Raw genomic sequence first — 15,974 nt, 5'->3', positions numbered from 1 at the left:
GATAATAGTAATAATAATAATAATATCTGAGATAAATAAGATTAAGTTAAACAAACTGAAATTAAATTGAAAATAAAGCTATACAGAAATATAAAACAAAACTAATAAAAATGACTAAAGCTTAAATTGAAAATATACAATTAAAAGCTGATTTAAAATTAATTAATAAAAATTATAATACATAAAAATAATAAATTAATTAATGATAATAAAATTAATAAATAATAAAATAAATTAATAAATAATCAAAATAATACAATTAATGATAACAATAATATAAATCATAATAAATAAAACTGTAAAAATAATAATAATAATAATAATAATAATAATAGCAGAAATGCGAGAGGTGGTCTGATCAGAGCTGGGTTGGTTAACTGAAGAAGCAAGCAGAACATTAGTTGCATTTAAGTAGAACTTAAAACTTTAAACATTAGCTAAGATGTTCGCAAAAATGTTTGTCCATAATGTGCATCTTTCACAGTATAACAGACAGGAAGGAGTATTTCATAAAATTATATCAATGCATTTTGATCAGTGCAGAGCCTTTTTACACTGTATCTGAGAATAAAAGTGTGTTTGTATAAAAAACCCCAAAAACATCTGAAATCTTCACGAAACCATAATTAGACATGGTATTTTTGGTTGCTTGGTAGATCTCTAATTACGGACACATTCAGCATGCGAGAGAAACATGTGAGGAAAATGTGCAAGAAGAAAAGACAAAAACACCTCATACAGTCAACCCACACGAAAAAATTTAATCCCCTTTTTGTGAGGCATAAATGGTCCAAACTTTAATACGCTAAACGTGGGGACAGTGGTTTTTAATGTAAAAACCGTACGCCAGCACTCCAAAATGTTTCATAAAAAGTCATGTCACCTATGACTTACATATTCAGAACACATACACCGAGAGATTTTAATATACTTATATATGTATTTGTCGTTGCTGTCGATATTGGTCTTATTTCTTTAGATTTTTTTTATTATCATTTATTTTTTATCTAGACCAGCCAGATACAAAACCGATTTTTGGATACAGTCACATCAGCACAATACCGGTTCATTAAGAAGTCCATCCAGCTGCGAATCGTCCTCATATTGTAGAAAACCTGGTCCGTTCTTCCTGAAAAACTGAATGTTATTTGTATAGATCTATTTCGTAATAGTTTTTTATTGTTGTATAGACTGGTACGATACGTATCCGTATATATCTCGTGTCTTCTGTGCAAAAGTCTTTGAAAAGTATTGGACATATACACATTCACACACAGCGCTCACCTGGATGCGTATCATCACCGAAAACAAACGCAGTCACTTCCTCCTGCTTCTGCACCCTTGGCATCACATGGTAAACAAAAAGACTAACGAGAGAGACCTGTGCAGACAGGACGGATGGGACGGGTGTGTTTGTGACCTCAGATAGCAGCATCCTCCGTGGGTTGGTCGTTAGATAAGGCACCGCTGCGTTACGGACTCTCTTTAGGACCGCAGGAGGAGGCAGGACGGGTCAGACTGTGCTCTATCATATAACACTACTGAGCGCTGTTTCGAACCCTAGTGAGCCGCCTACATAGGGAGCTGCCTTCTAACGCGGCATCCGATTGATTTGAAACACTCTGAACTCCACATGTGACACTGATTCGATGTTAGCATGTTGCAAGTTAACAATACAGTGGTTTAAAAAAGGTCTCAGGTCTGTTCTGATGGCTCACCAAGAGCAAAACTATGAGTAATGCAAAACATAAAATACAACTAATCATAAATAGCTAGGATAGTCAAATAAATATATTATCAAATTATAGAAGGGAGGAGAAAACACTTTTCATATTGTCCATGCAAACAGCATTCTGATGTATATTCATCTGATTTTGATGTAATTTTGCCATAACAATTTACCATATATATATATATATGTTAATTCAAATGGAGCTGAAATAAACTAAAATATAAATACTAGGTGGTGAAAACTTAAACTAAACATTTTTTTAAAATGTTGCCTGATATAAGTTAAACTACTAACAGAAATTAAAATTGCACATTGTAATTACATAAAGCTAAAACTAACCTAAAAATATTTAAAACATTTTTGTTAGGTGAAAAACTTGATATGTTGCCTGAAATAAGTTGAAGTACTAAAACTACTACCTGGAATAAAACTAAAACTAAAACTATTAATAAATACATTAAAAAAAATAAACCTAAAGATACTAAAAATGAAGCTAAAAAAAATAAATAAAAAAATAACAACAACAACAACAACAGTGTGTTGATGTAAATTCATCTGAGCTAAATTGTATAACGTAAAAGAAAAAAACAACCCAGGCAACATTAAATATGTTAGTAGTGAATTATTGGTGCCAAGAACATGAAACCATTCAAATACAATTTTGTATGATTAAAAATGTGCATGAACATAAAAATAAATCTTGAGTTTGTACTTTTAATGTAAAATCTAATGTAAAACCACTCGAGAACCACTGGAACAATAAATACACGCTAGTGTTCAAACGAAGTCGAAGTCTCTTGTGCTCAGCAAGGCTGCATTAATTTGATCAAAAATACATTACAAATTGTGAAATGTTATTGCAATTTAAAACAGCTGTTTTCTATGTGAATATATATATATTGTAAAATGTACAGAATTTATTCCTGTGATCAAAGCTGAATTTTACTTCAGTCTTCAGTGTCACATGATCTTCAGAAATCATTCTAATATGCTGATTTGCTGCTTGAGAAACATTTCTGATTATTATCAATGTTGAAAACAGTTGATATATTTTATTTTTCAGGATTCTTTGATAAAAAAACAGCATTTATTTATTTATTTATTATTAGAAATGTCTATACTGTTACTTTTGATCAATTTAATGCATCTTTAGACACCGTCTAAGTAGGCAGCTCACTAGGTTTGGCAGCAGAGCTGCATGTTTGATACGTGTTAAACCAGACACAGGAATCAACGGAGTGTGTGTTACTGCAACAACGTCAATATGTAGACAGTCCGAGTGTGTGTGTGTGTGTGTGTGTGTGCTTCAGTCCGTCACACTGTGCTCTCCAACATCCACTCTGTGCTGCTAAAGGTCACCCTCCGGCTGCAGGGCGGCGACACGTCTGTGTTGAGCTGGGTGGTGGATTTGTGCCGGCGGGTTCGAGCCCGTCGCGGGTAACTGTGGCTCTGGAATAGAGCATAGTCTCCGTCGAAGGAGAAGCGATGCCGAGTCCGGGCCAGCTCGCTGGGCAGGAGCCCCATGTTGGCCAGTGGCCCCTTCCGAGGGGGCTCGGCCGGGTTGGCCCCGGAGCCGATCAGACACAGGGACATGGTGGAGCCCGTCAGACTGCTGTCCGTCTGCGTTTCGTCGCCTAGACTGGCTCTCCGAGACGACAACGGTGGCGCTGCTTTCTCAGACGGAAGCTCGACTTTGAGCTCCTCCTGCATCTCCTCCATCTTCAGCAGCACCAGAGCCTTGCAGTCTTTCCCGCCGGGCGACTCGGCTCGCTCCTCCTGCTTCGAGCCAGAGCGTCCCGGGCGACTGCCGTTGGTCTGCGAGTGCACGTTTACGATGGCGTCTCCTCGCGCTTTGCCTTTGGCCGCGTCGGCCCCGCCGTAAGCCTTGTAGCGGATCATGAGGATGATGATGAAGACGAGGATGGAGGCCACGATTATGCCACCAATGATGATGATCATAGTGCCGCCCAGGAACTGGCTGGGGATGAAGCGGCACTGCCCCGCCTCGGCGCCCGTGTGGAACTGAACACAGCCCACCACGCGTGTGGCCGTCAGAGACGTGATGCCGTCGTCATACACCGCCAGCACGCACAGCTCGTACACGCGGCCCGCCGCCAGATCGTTGATCCTGAACGTCTTACTGGCCGACGGAATCATCCTAGACACAGACAGGACAGGAAGACAATTCAGAAAAGAGGCATTTTGAGTCACAAAAAAATTAAATGTTAAATTTGATATAATAAATCAAAAGTTTTAGCATTTTCTAGTCTTATTTATAAAAAAATAAAAGTGACATTAAAAATAAAACAATTTCCAAAAATTAAGCTAAAATTAAAACTAAACTAAAAGTATAAAATTAAAAGCTAATTCAAAACATGAATAAAACTCTAACAACAACAACAACAACAACAGTGTTTTGATGCAAACTTATCAGAATTAATATCTTAACATGAATATAATCATTATATTCATGTTAATATTTATTTATGTTTCTGACTCAGTTTTAGTGTTTTCTAGTCTTATTAATAATGACACATGACAAATTAAATGACAAATTAAAAATAAAAATGACTAAAAATTAAGCTAAAATTCAAATTAAAACTTAGAAAATTATAAAATAAAATATAAAATATAAAATTAAAAGCTAATTTGAAACATTAATAAAACTAATAACAACAACAAGTGTTTTGATGTAAATTCATCAGAATGAATATCTTAACGAGAATGTAATCATTACATTCATGTAGATATTTATTTATGTTTATTTATGACTCAATTTTAGTGTTTTCTAGTCTTATTGGATGTAATTGTTTTTTTGTTTTTTTTTGTTTTTTTTGGTTAAATGAAATATAGCCTACCATAGCTGAAATAAAAGAAAATAAAAATATTAGGTGAAAAACTAGTTGAAGTACTAAAATTACTAACTGAAATAAAACAAACTGAAAAAAAAAAAATAATAGAATTATATATATATATATATATATATATATATATATATATATATTTATATATATATAAAACTAAAATTAAACAAAAATATTTTAAAAAAACATTTTTGCATTTTCTTTAGCTGAAATAAAATATAATATAAATATTGGGTGAAAAACCTAAACTAATCAAAAGTTTGGAAATGTTGCCTGAAACAGGTTGAAATACGGAAACGACTAATAGATATAAAACAAACTCAGAAATACTTTAAGTAATAATTAAAAAACTAATAAAAAAGACAAAATAAAAATAAAACGATTGCTAAAAATTAAGCTAAAATTAAAAAGCTAATTCAAAACATTAATAAAAGCTCTAATAACAACAACAACAGTGTTTTGATGTAAATTCATCAGAATTTCACTGTATAATGTAAAAGAAAATACAACCCAGATATTAAATACATTATTATTGAATTATTGGCACCAAGAAAACCGTTCAAGTACGATTTTGTATGATTACAAATTTTGCTGCATGAACATAAAAATAAATCTTGAGTCTGCACTTTGAATATAAAATCTAATGCAAAACAATTCAAATTCAGTGGTGTTAATAATGTTGTGATATGTATGCATGCTATTTTTATTATTAATAGCAATAACAACAACAACAATAATAATGTTAGTTTAGGGATTATTGGTTATTAAAATACATTATATAAAATACACAATATAAATTAATAAAAATATTAATATTGACACTGATGTCAATGTTTGATTTTTGAGAAATAATTCATTTTGTTGTTGTGTTTGGTCCTGAAGCAAAACCAGTTGAACTAAATGATAAATCAATAGTTATTAAATTCATACCAGCATCCATAAAACCTTCTAAACAGGAATATAAATTTAGTTGAATGTTATGGTGAGGCAGTGTTCTCCTCATACCCATAATTCTCCTGTGCTTCCCGCTCTGAGGTCTCTATCAGAGCCTGTCCGTTCATCCTCTGACCTGTGACTGACTGCTAGTGATGCCAGAGCGTTTGTCGTGCTGACCTCTGACCCCTGAGACAGTCTCACGCATCATCACACCCTGTTTCAGAGCGACCAATCAGAACTCGGCTCAGAAGCGTGGCCTGCAGGGTCGCGCCGGGCGTAAATCGAACAAGACATTTCATTTAGAGCCTGTTGTTTAAGTCTCGACCCCCCCCTCTGATCCCAAACCGAGGAACCGAGAAAATAATGGCACACGGATCCCAGAGGTGGAAGCGCAGAACCGACGGAGGCCAAGAGCTCATAATGCTTCATTTATACAATCAGAAGTGACACTCTGGAAAACATTTTGAAATGTAAAAGCGTGCATAAACACATCAGATTGAGTTCAGATGCTCGTAACTAACTGCGTCTGACAGGATTTCTGCTCGTCCATAACAATACTGTTTACAGACGATATTGTTCCAGCAATTAGCGGCGCAGCTTCACAAAACACAACATCGGGTGTCATTCATGAGCACGTTTCTGAGGAAATCATTCAGAAATCCTTTCTTGTGCAAATCATTACAGGGAAATGAATGCAACAATGTCCAAAATAATGGCAATCCTGAAGAAATTAATTCTGCTCATGCATAATTTAGCAGTAACGTCTCCCCTCTCTCAAAAAATTAGGAAGTCTGATTCATTTCAGTGAATCGGGTCATTTGGGTGGTTTATTTAAACGAACAGTTTTAAAACAATGATTCAGTGATTCATTGGAATCTCTGTGCAGCATTTTAAAAATATACAAAGAAATACATTTTGTAATTTTAAGAAAAAATAACTGATGCATTTGATCAATGTTTTACTAGTTTACTAGGTTTTAATTTATGTGTTCAAGCTTTTATTTTTATATTTTCAGTTTTCATTTAAATTTGTTTAATTTTTAGTTATTTTGTAATGGTACAAATTTTGATAATAGTACTGTAGTTTTATGAAGAATTATATTTCAGTTTGTAATTTTAGCACTTTAACTCAAATATTACATCAATGTCAATATTAATATTTATATTAATTTATATTAATAATACAATGTATATTAATTAATACTAATACCAAAGCTAACATATTATTATTATCATTATTGTACTAAAATAGAACTAATATATCAGTACGACTAATAAAAAAACTGAAATATAAAAATATTATATTATTATTTATATGAATTCATATGAACATAGGAATTTATAATAACATTTGTATATTTTTAATACTGACATATTAAATAATAGTTAAATAGCACTCATATAGTGCTATTTTTTATTATTGAATTAAAAAAATGTTTTGCTTCAGGAATACAGTGCTAATATTGTTTATTGTGTATATTATATCAAATATTATATAGAATATGCTAACATAGGCCTACATACATATTAATTAATTGACTGAATTATTATTATTATTCAAAATCCATCTATGTTGACTCTTGTGTCAGGATACTTGAGTTCGATTGGACACAAACCTTCACATTTGTATTATTTCTATGTTCATTGTTTTGTTCCTGCTGACTGACTCAGACTCCGAGCAGAGCAGAAACTCTTATCTGAGACCCATTAGACAGCGCTGATATTAGCTAAAGATGCTCAACTACACTGAGCCTCAGTAAACACGCCTGCGCTGAGAGATTCTCCTGATAAACACCAGCGCTAACAGGCATCTCCTCCATCCGCTGACATTTACTTTACATGTCCACTCCGGCTAAACGCTCAAACTAACCATCCTAACCAAACATGTGCTGCAAAAACATCTTTCTCCATTAAAAAGCAGGTGTATATTCAAGAAAGCAAATATTTCATATAACAGTGGGGGTTTTAGCATGATTCTACAGCTCCCATGATCCTCTAGTGACAGCAAACCAATGCATTTAAAGGTATGTTTGGTAAAATTATATATATTGGTATATATTCTCAAGAGTTCATGTATTGTATATTTTACTCAGTCTAATTAGTTGCAGAAATGATCATTAAATTTAATTAAATATCACATTGTGACATAATTTTCCTGATAATTAAAGTGTCCCTATTATGGGTTATGAAAGGTTGAAGCGATCAGTCTGTGGCTCTGCTGAAGCACTATTGAGCCTTCAGCTCATCTGTATTGCTGGATCCACTGTTTCTCATCTTTCACTTGAAAATATCCCATAGATCCCATATGGGGTTCAGGTCAGGCATGTTGGCTGGCCAATCAAGCACAGTAATATCATGGTCAGCAAACCACTTGGAAGTGGTTGTGGCAGTGTGGGCAGGTGCTAAAGTCCTCCTGGTAAAGGAAATCAGCATCTCCATAAAGCTTGTCAGCAGATGCAAGCATAAAGTGCTCTAAAATCTCCTGGTAGATAGCAGCATTGACTTTGGACTTGATAAAACACAATGGACCAACACCAGCAGACGACACGGCACCCCAAATCATCACTGACTTCGGAAACTTCACACTGGACTTCAAGCAGCTTGAATTCTGTGCCTCTCCAGTCTTCCTCCAGACATTGATTTCCAAATGAAATGCAAAATTTACTTTTATCTGAAGAGAGGACTTTGGACCACTGAGCAACAGTCCAGTTCTTTTTCTGCTTAGCCCAAGTAAGATGCTTCTGATGTTGTTTCTGTTTCAGAAGTGACTTGGTAGCCCTTTTCCTGAAGATGTCTGAGCGTGGAGACTCTTGATGCTCTGACTCCAGCTTCAGTCCACTCCTTGTGAAGCTCTCACAAGTGTTTGAACCAGCTTTGCTTGACAGTATTCTCAAGCTTGCAGTCATCCCTGTTGCATGTGCACCTTTTCCTACCCGATTTCTTCCTTCCAGTCAACTCTGCATTTAATATACTTTGATACAGCACTCTGTGAACAGCCACCCCTTTCAGTAATGACCTTCTGTGTCTTACACTCTTTGAACAAGAGATTCCCCGAATTTATACTGTAGGGATGGTCAATTAATGAAACTCAAATGTAAATATTCTAATATTTTGAGACACTGGATTTTTGCATTTTATATATACACACACACGTACACTCTATATACTCAATAATATATATATATATATATATATATATATATATATATATATATATATATGTGTGTGTTTTTTATCGTATATATATATATATATAATGGATGTTGAGTTTGCAGTTTGATCTCTCCAAAATGTGTAGATAAAGATATCTTCAGAGGAATTGGATTTTGTCTGTAAATGTGCTGCCATTTAGAGTCAGTCTGAAGCAGTTGAAGAGATGGAAATCAATTCTCAGTTCAAATATCCACTCACTGCGCTGCTTGCTTGCATGTGTTTCTCTGCTCTGTAACTTCTCCTGAATCAGAAAGAACTGAAGTTGGCCCATGTTTGCACAGAGAGGAGCATCTACACCACATCTGGACCCTATCCCAATGTCTTCCTGACACAGACGCTGATGAAATGACTTCAGTCCTCGGGCCTGGATCTCATCAGATGCTCACCAGCAATTAAAGACTCGATTAGCACACGTTTTTAATGCAGAGGCGCAGGGTGCTGCCTTCACAATGCGCCATCATTTAAATCTAACTGTGAATCTCACTAAAATAGTGAAAATTGTCACATAATTTGTTTTGTATTCTCCTGCCCAGGGACAGCAGATGAAATTTAGCTCTGTAGCTAATTCTGGGGCAGTTTTCGGACTGTCTATTGTCCCTGTCAAATAAAGAATAAAAAAAAAAAAAAAAAAAAAAATCATACTTTACCCCAAAATAAAAGAAATACATAAATTATATTTTGAATAAATATAATATTTTGATATTAAATATTACATATTTTTGCATTAACACAGTCTTCCTGATAATTAAGCAGATTTTATATTCTAAAATCTCTTTACTGTAATCCAAGGAAATTTGCAATTTGAAAAGATTATTTAAATAGTAATAATAAAATAGTGAATAATAATTTTTTTTGCATTGTGACAATTTTCCTGATAATTAAGCACATTTTACCCTCTAAATTCTCATCAGTTTAATGCAAAATATCTGTAGTGTGAAAAAACATAAAATAGAAATATAATAAAACAGTAAATAATATTAAATAAAAAAATTCATAGTGACATAATTTTCCTGATAACTGAGCAAATTTTTCCTTAATATAATGCAAAAATCTGTAAAAATAAATATATAAATAAATAAACAAAAAATACAATTACTTAAGTAGTAATAAAATATAATAAAATAATAATTATATTAAATAATTTATTATATAAATGATTTAAACTCAAACAGGTTTAATTTTGTTTTGCAAAATACAGTTTCTTATTGAGGAGATGAAAAGAGAGCTGGACATTTCTTTGTTGGATTTCCTCAGGAGCACTAGTCTAATCTAACTTACTGAGCCCTTCAGTATCAGCTCGATCTGGGCTTTTAACACGGACGCGTCTGACCTTTAAACCTCACGGCGAGATCTCCGTCCCATTGTTAGATGAAGTTTGGCTCTTTTCCGAAAGTCTTTGGGGTTATCAATAATTCAGCTGATCTTTCAAGCACCTGTTATTATGTAAATTAGTGATTGGAGCGTGTGTGTGTGTGTGTGTGTGTGTGTGTCGGCCTTTGGTCCAGTACAGATCTCTGAAGCTGATTTCATTCACAGAAGTGAACGGAGGTCTGACGTTCCTCTTTATTTCTTGAAACTGTAGTCGAATCGCCCACTTCATCCTCAACACGAAACGCTAAACGTGTTGCAATAAACCGAGGTGGTTTCGTGATTCCAGTGAAAATGAGTGTTTGTCCTTGAGAGCAGTGATCAGCAGTCGCTCGTTTCTGCCTCGTTCACATTCCCAGTGTTTCCTCATTATTACTGAAGAGGTAAAGGTGTTTTAATTTGAAGCTCTGTCACGTGTAACGACAGCCTGACACTGTGTGTGTGTGTGTGTGTGTGCGTGTGTTTAAAGGGCTCGTGTCCTGCAACGAGGCCAATAAATGTCAGAAGTATTTTACCACTCGACGCAGACGTTAAACTGCATAATCTGAGCACAGGCCTGAACTGTTCATCACTGAATCACACTGATCATCTGAACCTAGATCGATCAATCAATCAATCAATCAATCAATCAATCAGTCAATCAATCAATCAATCAATCAATCAATCAATCAATCAGTCTGTCTATCTGTCTGTCTATCTGTCTGTCTGTCTGTCTGTCTGTCTGTCTGTCTGTCTGTCTGTCTATCTATCTATCTATCTATCTATCTATCTATCTATCTATCTATCTATCTATCCATCAATAGGACTGACCTCTTCAGAATCAAATTAATCTGGGTTTTTAACATTTACTGCGTCTAACCTTTAGTCCTGAGGTTTCTTTCTTTCTCTGCTTGGTCTTTATTATCAATAATTCAGCTGATCTTTAAACAACCTGTTATTATGTAAATTTGCTCCAGTATTAGTGTGTGTGTCACCTTTCAGTCTATTGAAGAGCTTTGTGGCTGATTCAACTCCATTCCAACAATATTTTTTTAAAACTTAAAATAAAAAAACTGAAGAATAAAATTAATATGCAAAAATAATAACAATAATTAAATTAAATTATAATTATGTAATTATAAAATAAAACAACAACAACTGTACTGTAAATAAGTAAATAATATATAGTAATTTTTTGAATAAAAATATAAATATTAAATATTAAAATAATAATAATAACAACAATAATAATAATAATATTTATTTGATTGTATAATTATTATCAGTTAGCAAAATTATGTATTTTAATATATTTTATTATAATTATTACTATAATCATAATAAAATAATAATCTTCTAATAATAATGATGATGACTAAATATTAAAGCATACATACTTAAAAATATTTAAATATACAAATAACAATAATAATAGATATTAGATTTTCATTTACTTTATATAAATAAGTTGCTATAATATAATTGTGAGCTATATAATTATATATATATATATATATATATATATATATGTTAATAATAATAATAATAGTTACTATAATAATAATAATTATTATTATTTTAAGATTATTTTATAATAACATTTCTTCTTTTTCTTATAAAAACATTAAAGATGTTTCTTGACATGTCTATAAAGAATAAGAGTTATAAAGTCTATAATGGATCTAACTCTATGTAATTTCGCCTAGAAAGCTGGTTAACAGAGATTCACGAGTGGCTTTTAATCCAGGATGAGTTACAGTAGATAGATTAGACAGCTGACTAATTGGTGTCTGGAGTGAGCTGAGGTTAAGTGCTTCAGTTAAAGACACAACAGGGGATCTGAGAAGCCGTCCATTTCATTAGTCACGTCTGCCTTTATGTCTCATAAAAGAAGAGTTCTTTACCTGTACACCAGGGTGTCGTCGACGGTGCTGTTGTACTGGATCTGGTACATTCTGATCCCGGGAATGTGCCGCTCGGACGGCCAGTGGATGACGGCCGAGTTTGCGGTCAGGTTTTCCACCAGCACCCTCTTGTTCTGCGGTTTGGTGTCGTTGCTGCCGGATTTGGTGGAGGTGGTGATGTCGGAGAGCCCCGGGTCGGCCTCCCTCATGTGACCCGAGTTATTGACGAAGAGCGGCAGCGGGATCATGTTGACCTCCACGGCTGCGGTGGCGATGCCGGCGGCGTTGGAGGCCACGCAGTTGAAGGCACCGCTGTCCTTGAGCGTGGTGATCAGGATGTCCAGCGTGCCGTTGTCGAACAGGATCGTGCGCGAGTTATTGTGCACCAGTTTGCCGTCAGGAAAGCGCCAGTGAATGGTAGGATCGGGGTCACCCATCGCCTTACACTTCAGAGTCACGCCCTGACCCTCCATCACATAGGGTTTGGTGACCTGTGTGAAGAAGTAAAAAACAATGTTAATTAATGTTCTCATTAATAATAATAATAATAAATAAGTCAATAACGTCAATAACGATTAATTTAGAAAAAAAAACTAAAACAATGTGCATTAAAAGTCTGGGGTCAGTAAGATTTAAAAAATATATTTATTTGTGCTCTATATAATTTTATGATTCTAAAATATTATATATATATATATATATATATATTATTGCTATTATTTTTTAAGATTTTTAAGAATATATATATATATATATTCTTAAAAATCTTAAAAAATAATAACAATAATACCTTTTTATTATAAAACTATTTGTGTCAAAAATACAAAATTATAATTATATATCTAGCTATAATTAGTTTTCTATAATTAAGTTTGAATTATTTTTTAATTTAGTTTTTTTATAAAATTGAAATATGAATTTATGAAAGAGGTTTCTTCTGCTCACCAAGGCTGCATTTATTTAATCAAAAATACAGTAAAAACAGTAAAATTGTGAAATACTGTTACAATATTTCTCATTTTCAAAAATCTAATTAAAACCAATAAAAAAATAAAAATAAAACATGAAAATTACAAAAACACAACAAAATTACTAAAACGTTAGCTAAAATAAAAATTTTAAATGAATACATTTTAATTTAATAATTGAAAAAAAAAATATATATATATAAATTAAAACATTAAATTTATTCAAATTATTAATATAAACTAATAGTCTCTCAATTTTGATATTAAATATATTTTAAATATTTATATAAATATATTTACTTTTAATATATACACAATCCTACAGAAATTATTTTAATCAGATTTGCTGCTCAAGAAACATTTCTGATTATTCTCTCTCTCTCTCTCTATTATTTTTATTTTCATTAATTTCATTTATTTGTAATTGAAATAATTAATATGTAGTGCTGTCAAATGATTAATCGCAATCAATCGCATCCAAAATAAAAGATTTTGTTTACAATATATGTGTGTGTGCTGTGTATGTTTATGAGATATATATAAATACACACACATGCATGTATATATTTAAGAAAAATATGTTATGTTCATATATTAAATATATATAATAGAAATTATATGAATATATATACATGTAAATATTTGAATATTTGATTTCAGATGCAAAAGCCTCTAAGTGTCATCTGAAATTTTGATCTAAAATGAGCATTTTTATCAGGCTCCTTTGTTTAGGTTCAGTAATTTAACTCTAATGGCAATATATAGGTCCTTTTCTATGCAAGTAAAGTGAAATAACTGAACATAAATATAGGAGCCTGATAAAAATGCTAATTTGAGATCGCACTTAGATGCATCTGAAATCTTCAAAAATATATACAGTACTGTATGTGTGTGTATTTATATATGCATAATAAATATACACAATACACACACATATATTTGACCCTGCAGCACAAAAGCAGTCATCAGTAGCACAGGTATATTTGCAGCAATAGCCAACAATACATTGTATGGCTCAAAATTATACATTTTTCTTTTATGACAAAAATCATTAGGATATTAAGATCATGTTCCATGAAGATATTTAGTAAATTTCCTACCATAAATATATCAAAACTTAATTTTTGATTAGTAATATGCATTGCTAAGAACTTCATTTGAACAACTTTAAAGGAGATTTTCTCAATATTTAGATTTTTTTGCTCCCTCAGATTCCAGATTTTCAAATAGTTGTATCTCAGACAAATATTGTCCTATCATAACAAACCATACATCAATGGAAAAATTATTTATTCAGCTTTCAGATGACGCATAAATCTCAATTTAGAACAATTGACCCTTATGACTGGTTTTGTGGTCCAATATCACATATTATGTAAACAAAAACTTTTTTTGTTTTAGATGTGATTAATCGTGATCAATCGTTTCACATCAGTACAAATCTGTATAATTTTGTTTGTTAATATGTTGTACTTTTTTTTGTTGTTGATGCAGTAGTGTTTGCTGACCTGGTGTTTGGTGATGAGTGGCGGCTCGCAGATGAACTCCTCCTCCTGAATGGACCAGAAGTACTTGTCCATCAGGTGCTCTGGAGAAGCGCAGGTCTCCAGGTCGTCTTCCCTCGTCAGGCGGCGCAGCCACAGCAGCTCACAGTTACAATGCAGCGGGTTTCCTCCGAAGCTCACCGTCAGCCGGGACGAGCCGGATGCTCTGGGCTCGGACAGCACCTCCGCCTGCTGGAACAGTGCGTCCGGCGGCAGCGTCTGCAGACGGTTCGAGGTCATGTCCAGCCGCACCAGCTTGGTGAGGAGCGTGAAGGTCCCGGCGCTGATGTGGTCGATCAGATTGTGGTCCAACGTTAAGGTGTTTATGTTGGCCATCCTGGCGATGGCTTCCCACGGTAACGTCCTCAGGTTGTTGTAGGACAAATCCAGGTCCTCGATGGTGGAGACGAACTCATCGAAGGAGGACAGTTCAACGTGGTGAATCTGATTATTGCCCAGGATCAGGTGCCTGAGGTTGATCAGACCCTTCAGCTGGTCGCTGTTGATGACCGTCAGTCGGTTCCCGTCCATGTGCAGCGCTCTCAGAGACTTCAGGCCGAGGAAAGCGTGCGGCGCGATCTGGCTGATGGTGTTGCGGGACAGAGTGAGGTGCACCAGGCTCGTCATGTTGAGGAAGTCTTTCCGCCGGATGGCCGTGATGAAGTTGTCGGTCAGACGCAGCTCGACGGTCTTGCGGTCGATGGTGGGCGGCACGAAGAGCAGGCCGGTTTTTGCGCAGAGGAGAGTGAGTGTGGGCGAGATGGTCTGACAGATGCAGCGGCCCGGGCAATGCTGCGCCTTCACCAGCGCGCCGAACACCAGCATGTAAAACACCAGCCTCTCCATGATTCATCAGCTTCCTAAACCTGCACAAACACACAGATCGAGACATGTGATGCTTTTAACACATAGAACAATTTGCACAGTGAAAAAATCCAAGGGAGATGATGCACCTTAAAGTTAATGGAGCTTTAATTTGTGGTTTTGTTTGTGGAAATTTGTGGAAACGGTCTGTTATTGGCTTATTTGGCAGGGTCATGAATAATAAAGTGCTCTGCCCTGATTGGCTGTTTCACAGTGTGGCTCATCAGCAAGAAGGAAACACAGGGAGGAAAATATATATTTAAATACTTTCGCAGTTATATCGTCGGGTAATTATACTGTATATAAAATGCGGGCATCAGGGAGCCATTATTAATACGCGAGGCATTGAAACTGCTTTTGAACGATCAGTCGATCGCGTTATAGTTTCACTTTCAAGATACGCGATCGCACAAACTACGCTTATATTATGGAGCGGCAGTACTTCACACACATTATACAAGATCAGATGCTTGTCAGTGGTGCTCAGGACCTGTAAATCATTCGCCATCATCCTCAGTCATCTCTCCTTACTCTGTTTATGTGATAAGTGAAATCTTATGTACTGCAGTGTAACCATGTCCCTTTAGTGGCTCGTGTTATTTT

General features: G+C 34.6%; 1 protein-coding gene across 1 annotated transcript in view; it reads right to left on the bottom strand.

Moving 5' to 3' along the window:
* Positions 1-2,968: 2,968 nt before the first annotated feature.
* lrfn1 (leucine rich repeat and fibronectin type III domain containing 1) overlaps positions 2,969-15,974 on the bottom strand; it is a 64,535-nt gene continuing 51,529 nt past the window's right edge. Inside the window, exons 2-4 of the mRNA XM_079388234.1 lie at positions 14,472-15,373; positions 11,996-12,486; positions 2,969-3,890 (exon numbers count right to left, since the gene is read on the bottom strand). Of these exons, the coding sequence (XP_079244360.1) occupies positions 3,047-3,890; positions 11,996-12,486; positions 14,472-15,353 (2,217 nt within the window). The 5' untranslated portion in view covers positions 15,354-15,373 and the 3' untranslated portion in view covers positions 2,969-3,046. The remainder of the gene's footprint in view (positions 3,891-11,995; positions 12,487-14,471; positions 15,374-15,974) is intronic.

The sequence above is a fragment of the Barbus barbus genome (genome assembly GCF_936440315.1).
Source record: "Barbus barbus genome assembly, chromosome: 31".
NCBI lineage: Eukaryota > Metazoa > Chordata > Actinopteri > Cypriniformes > Cyprinidae > Barbus > Barbus barbus.
This window is presented reverse-complemented; position numbering and strand designations above follow the sequence as displayed.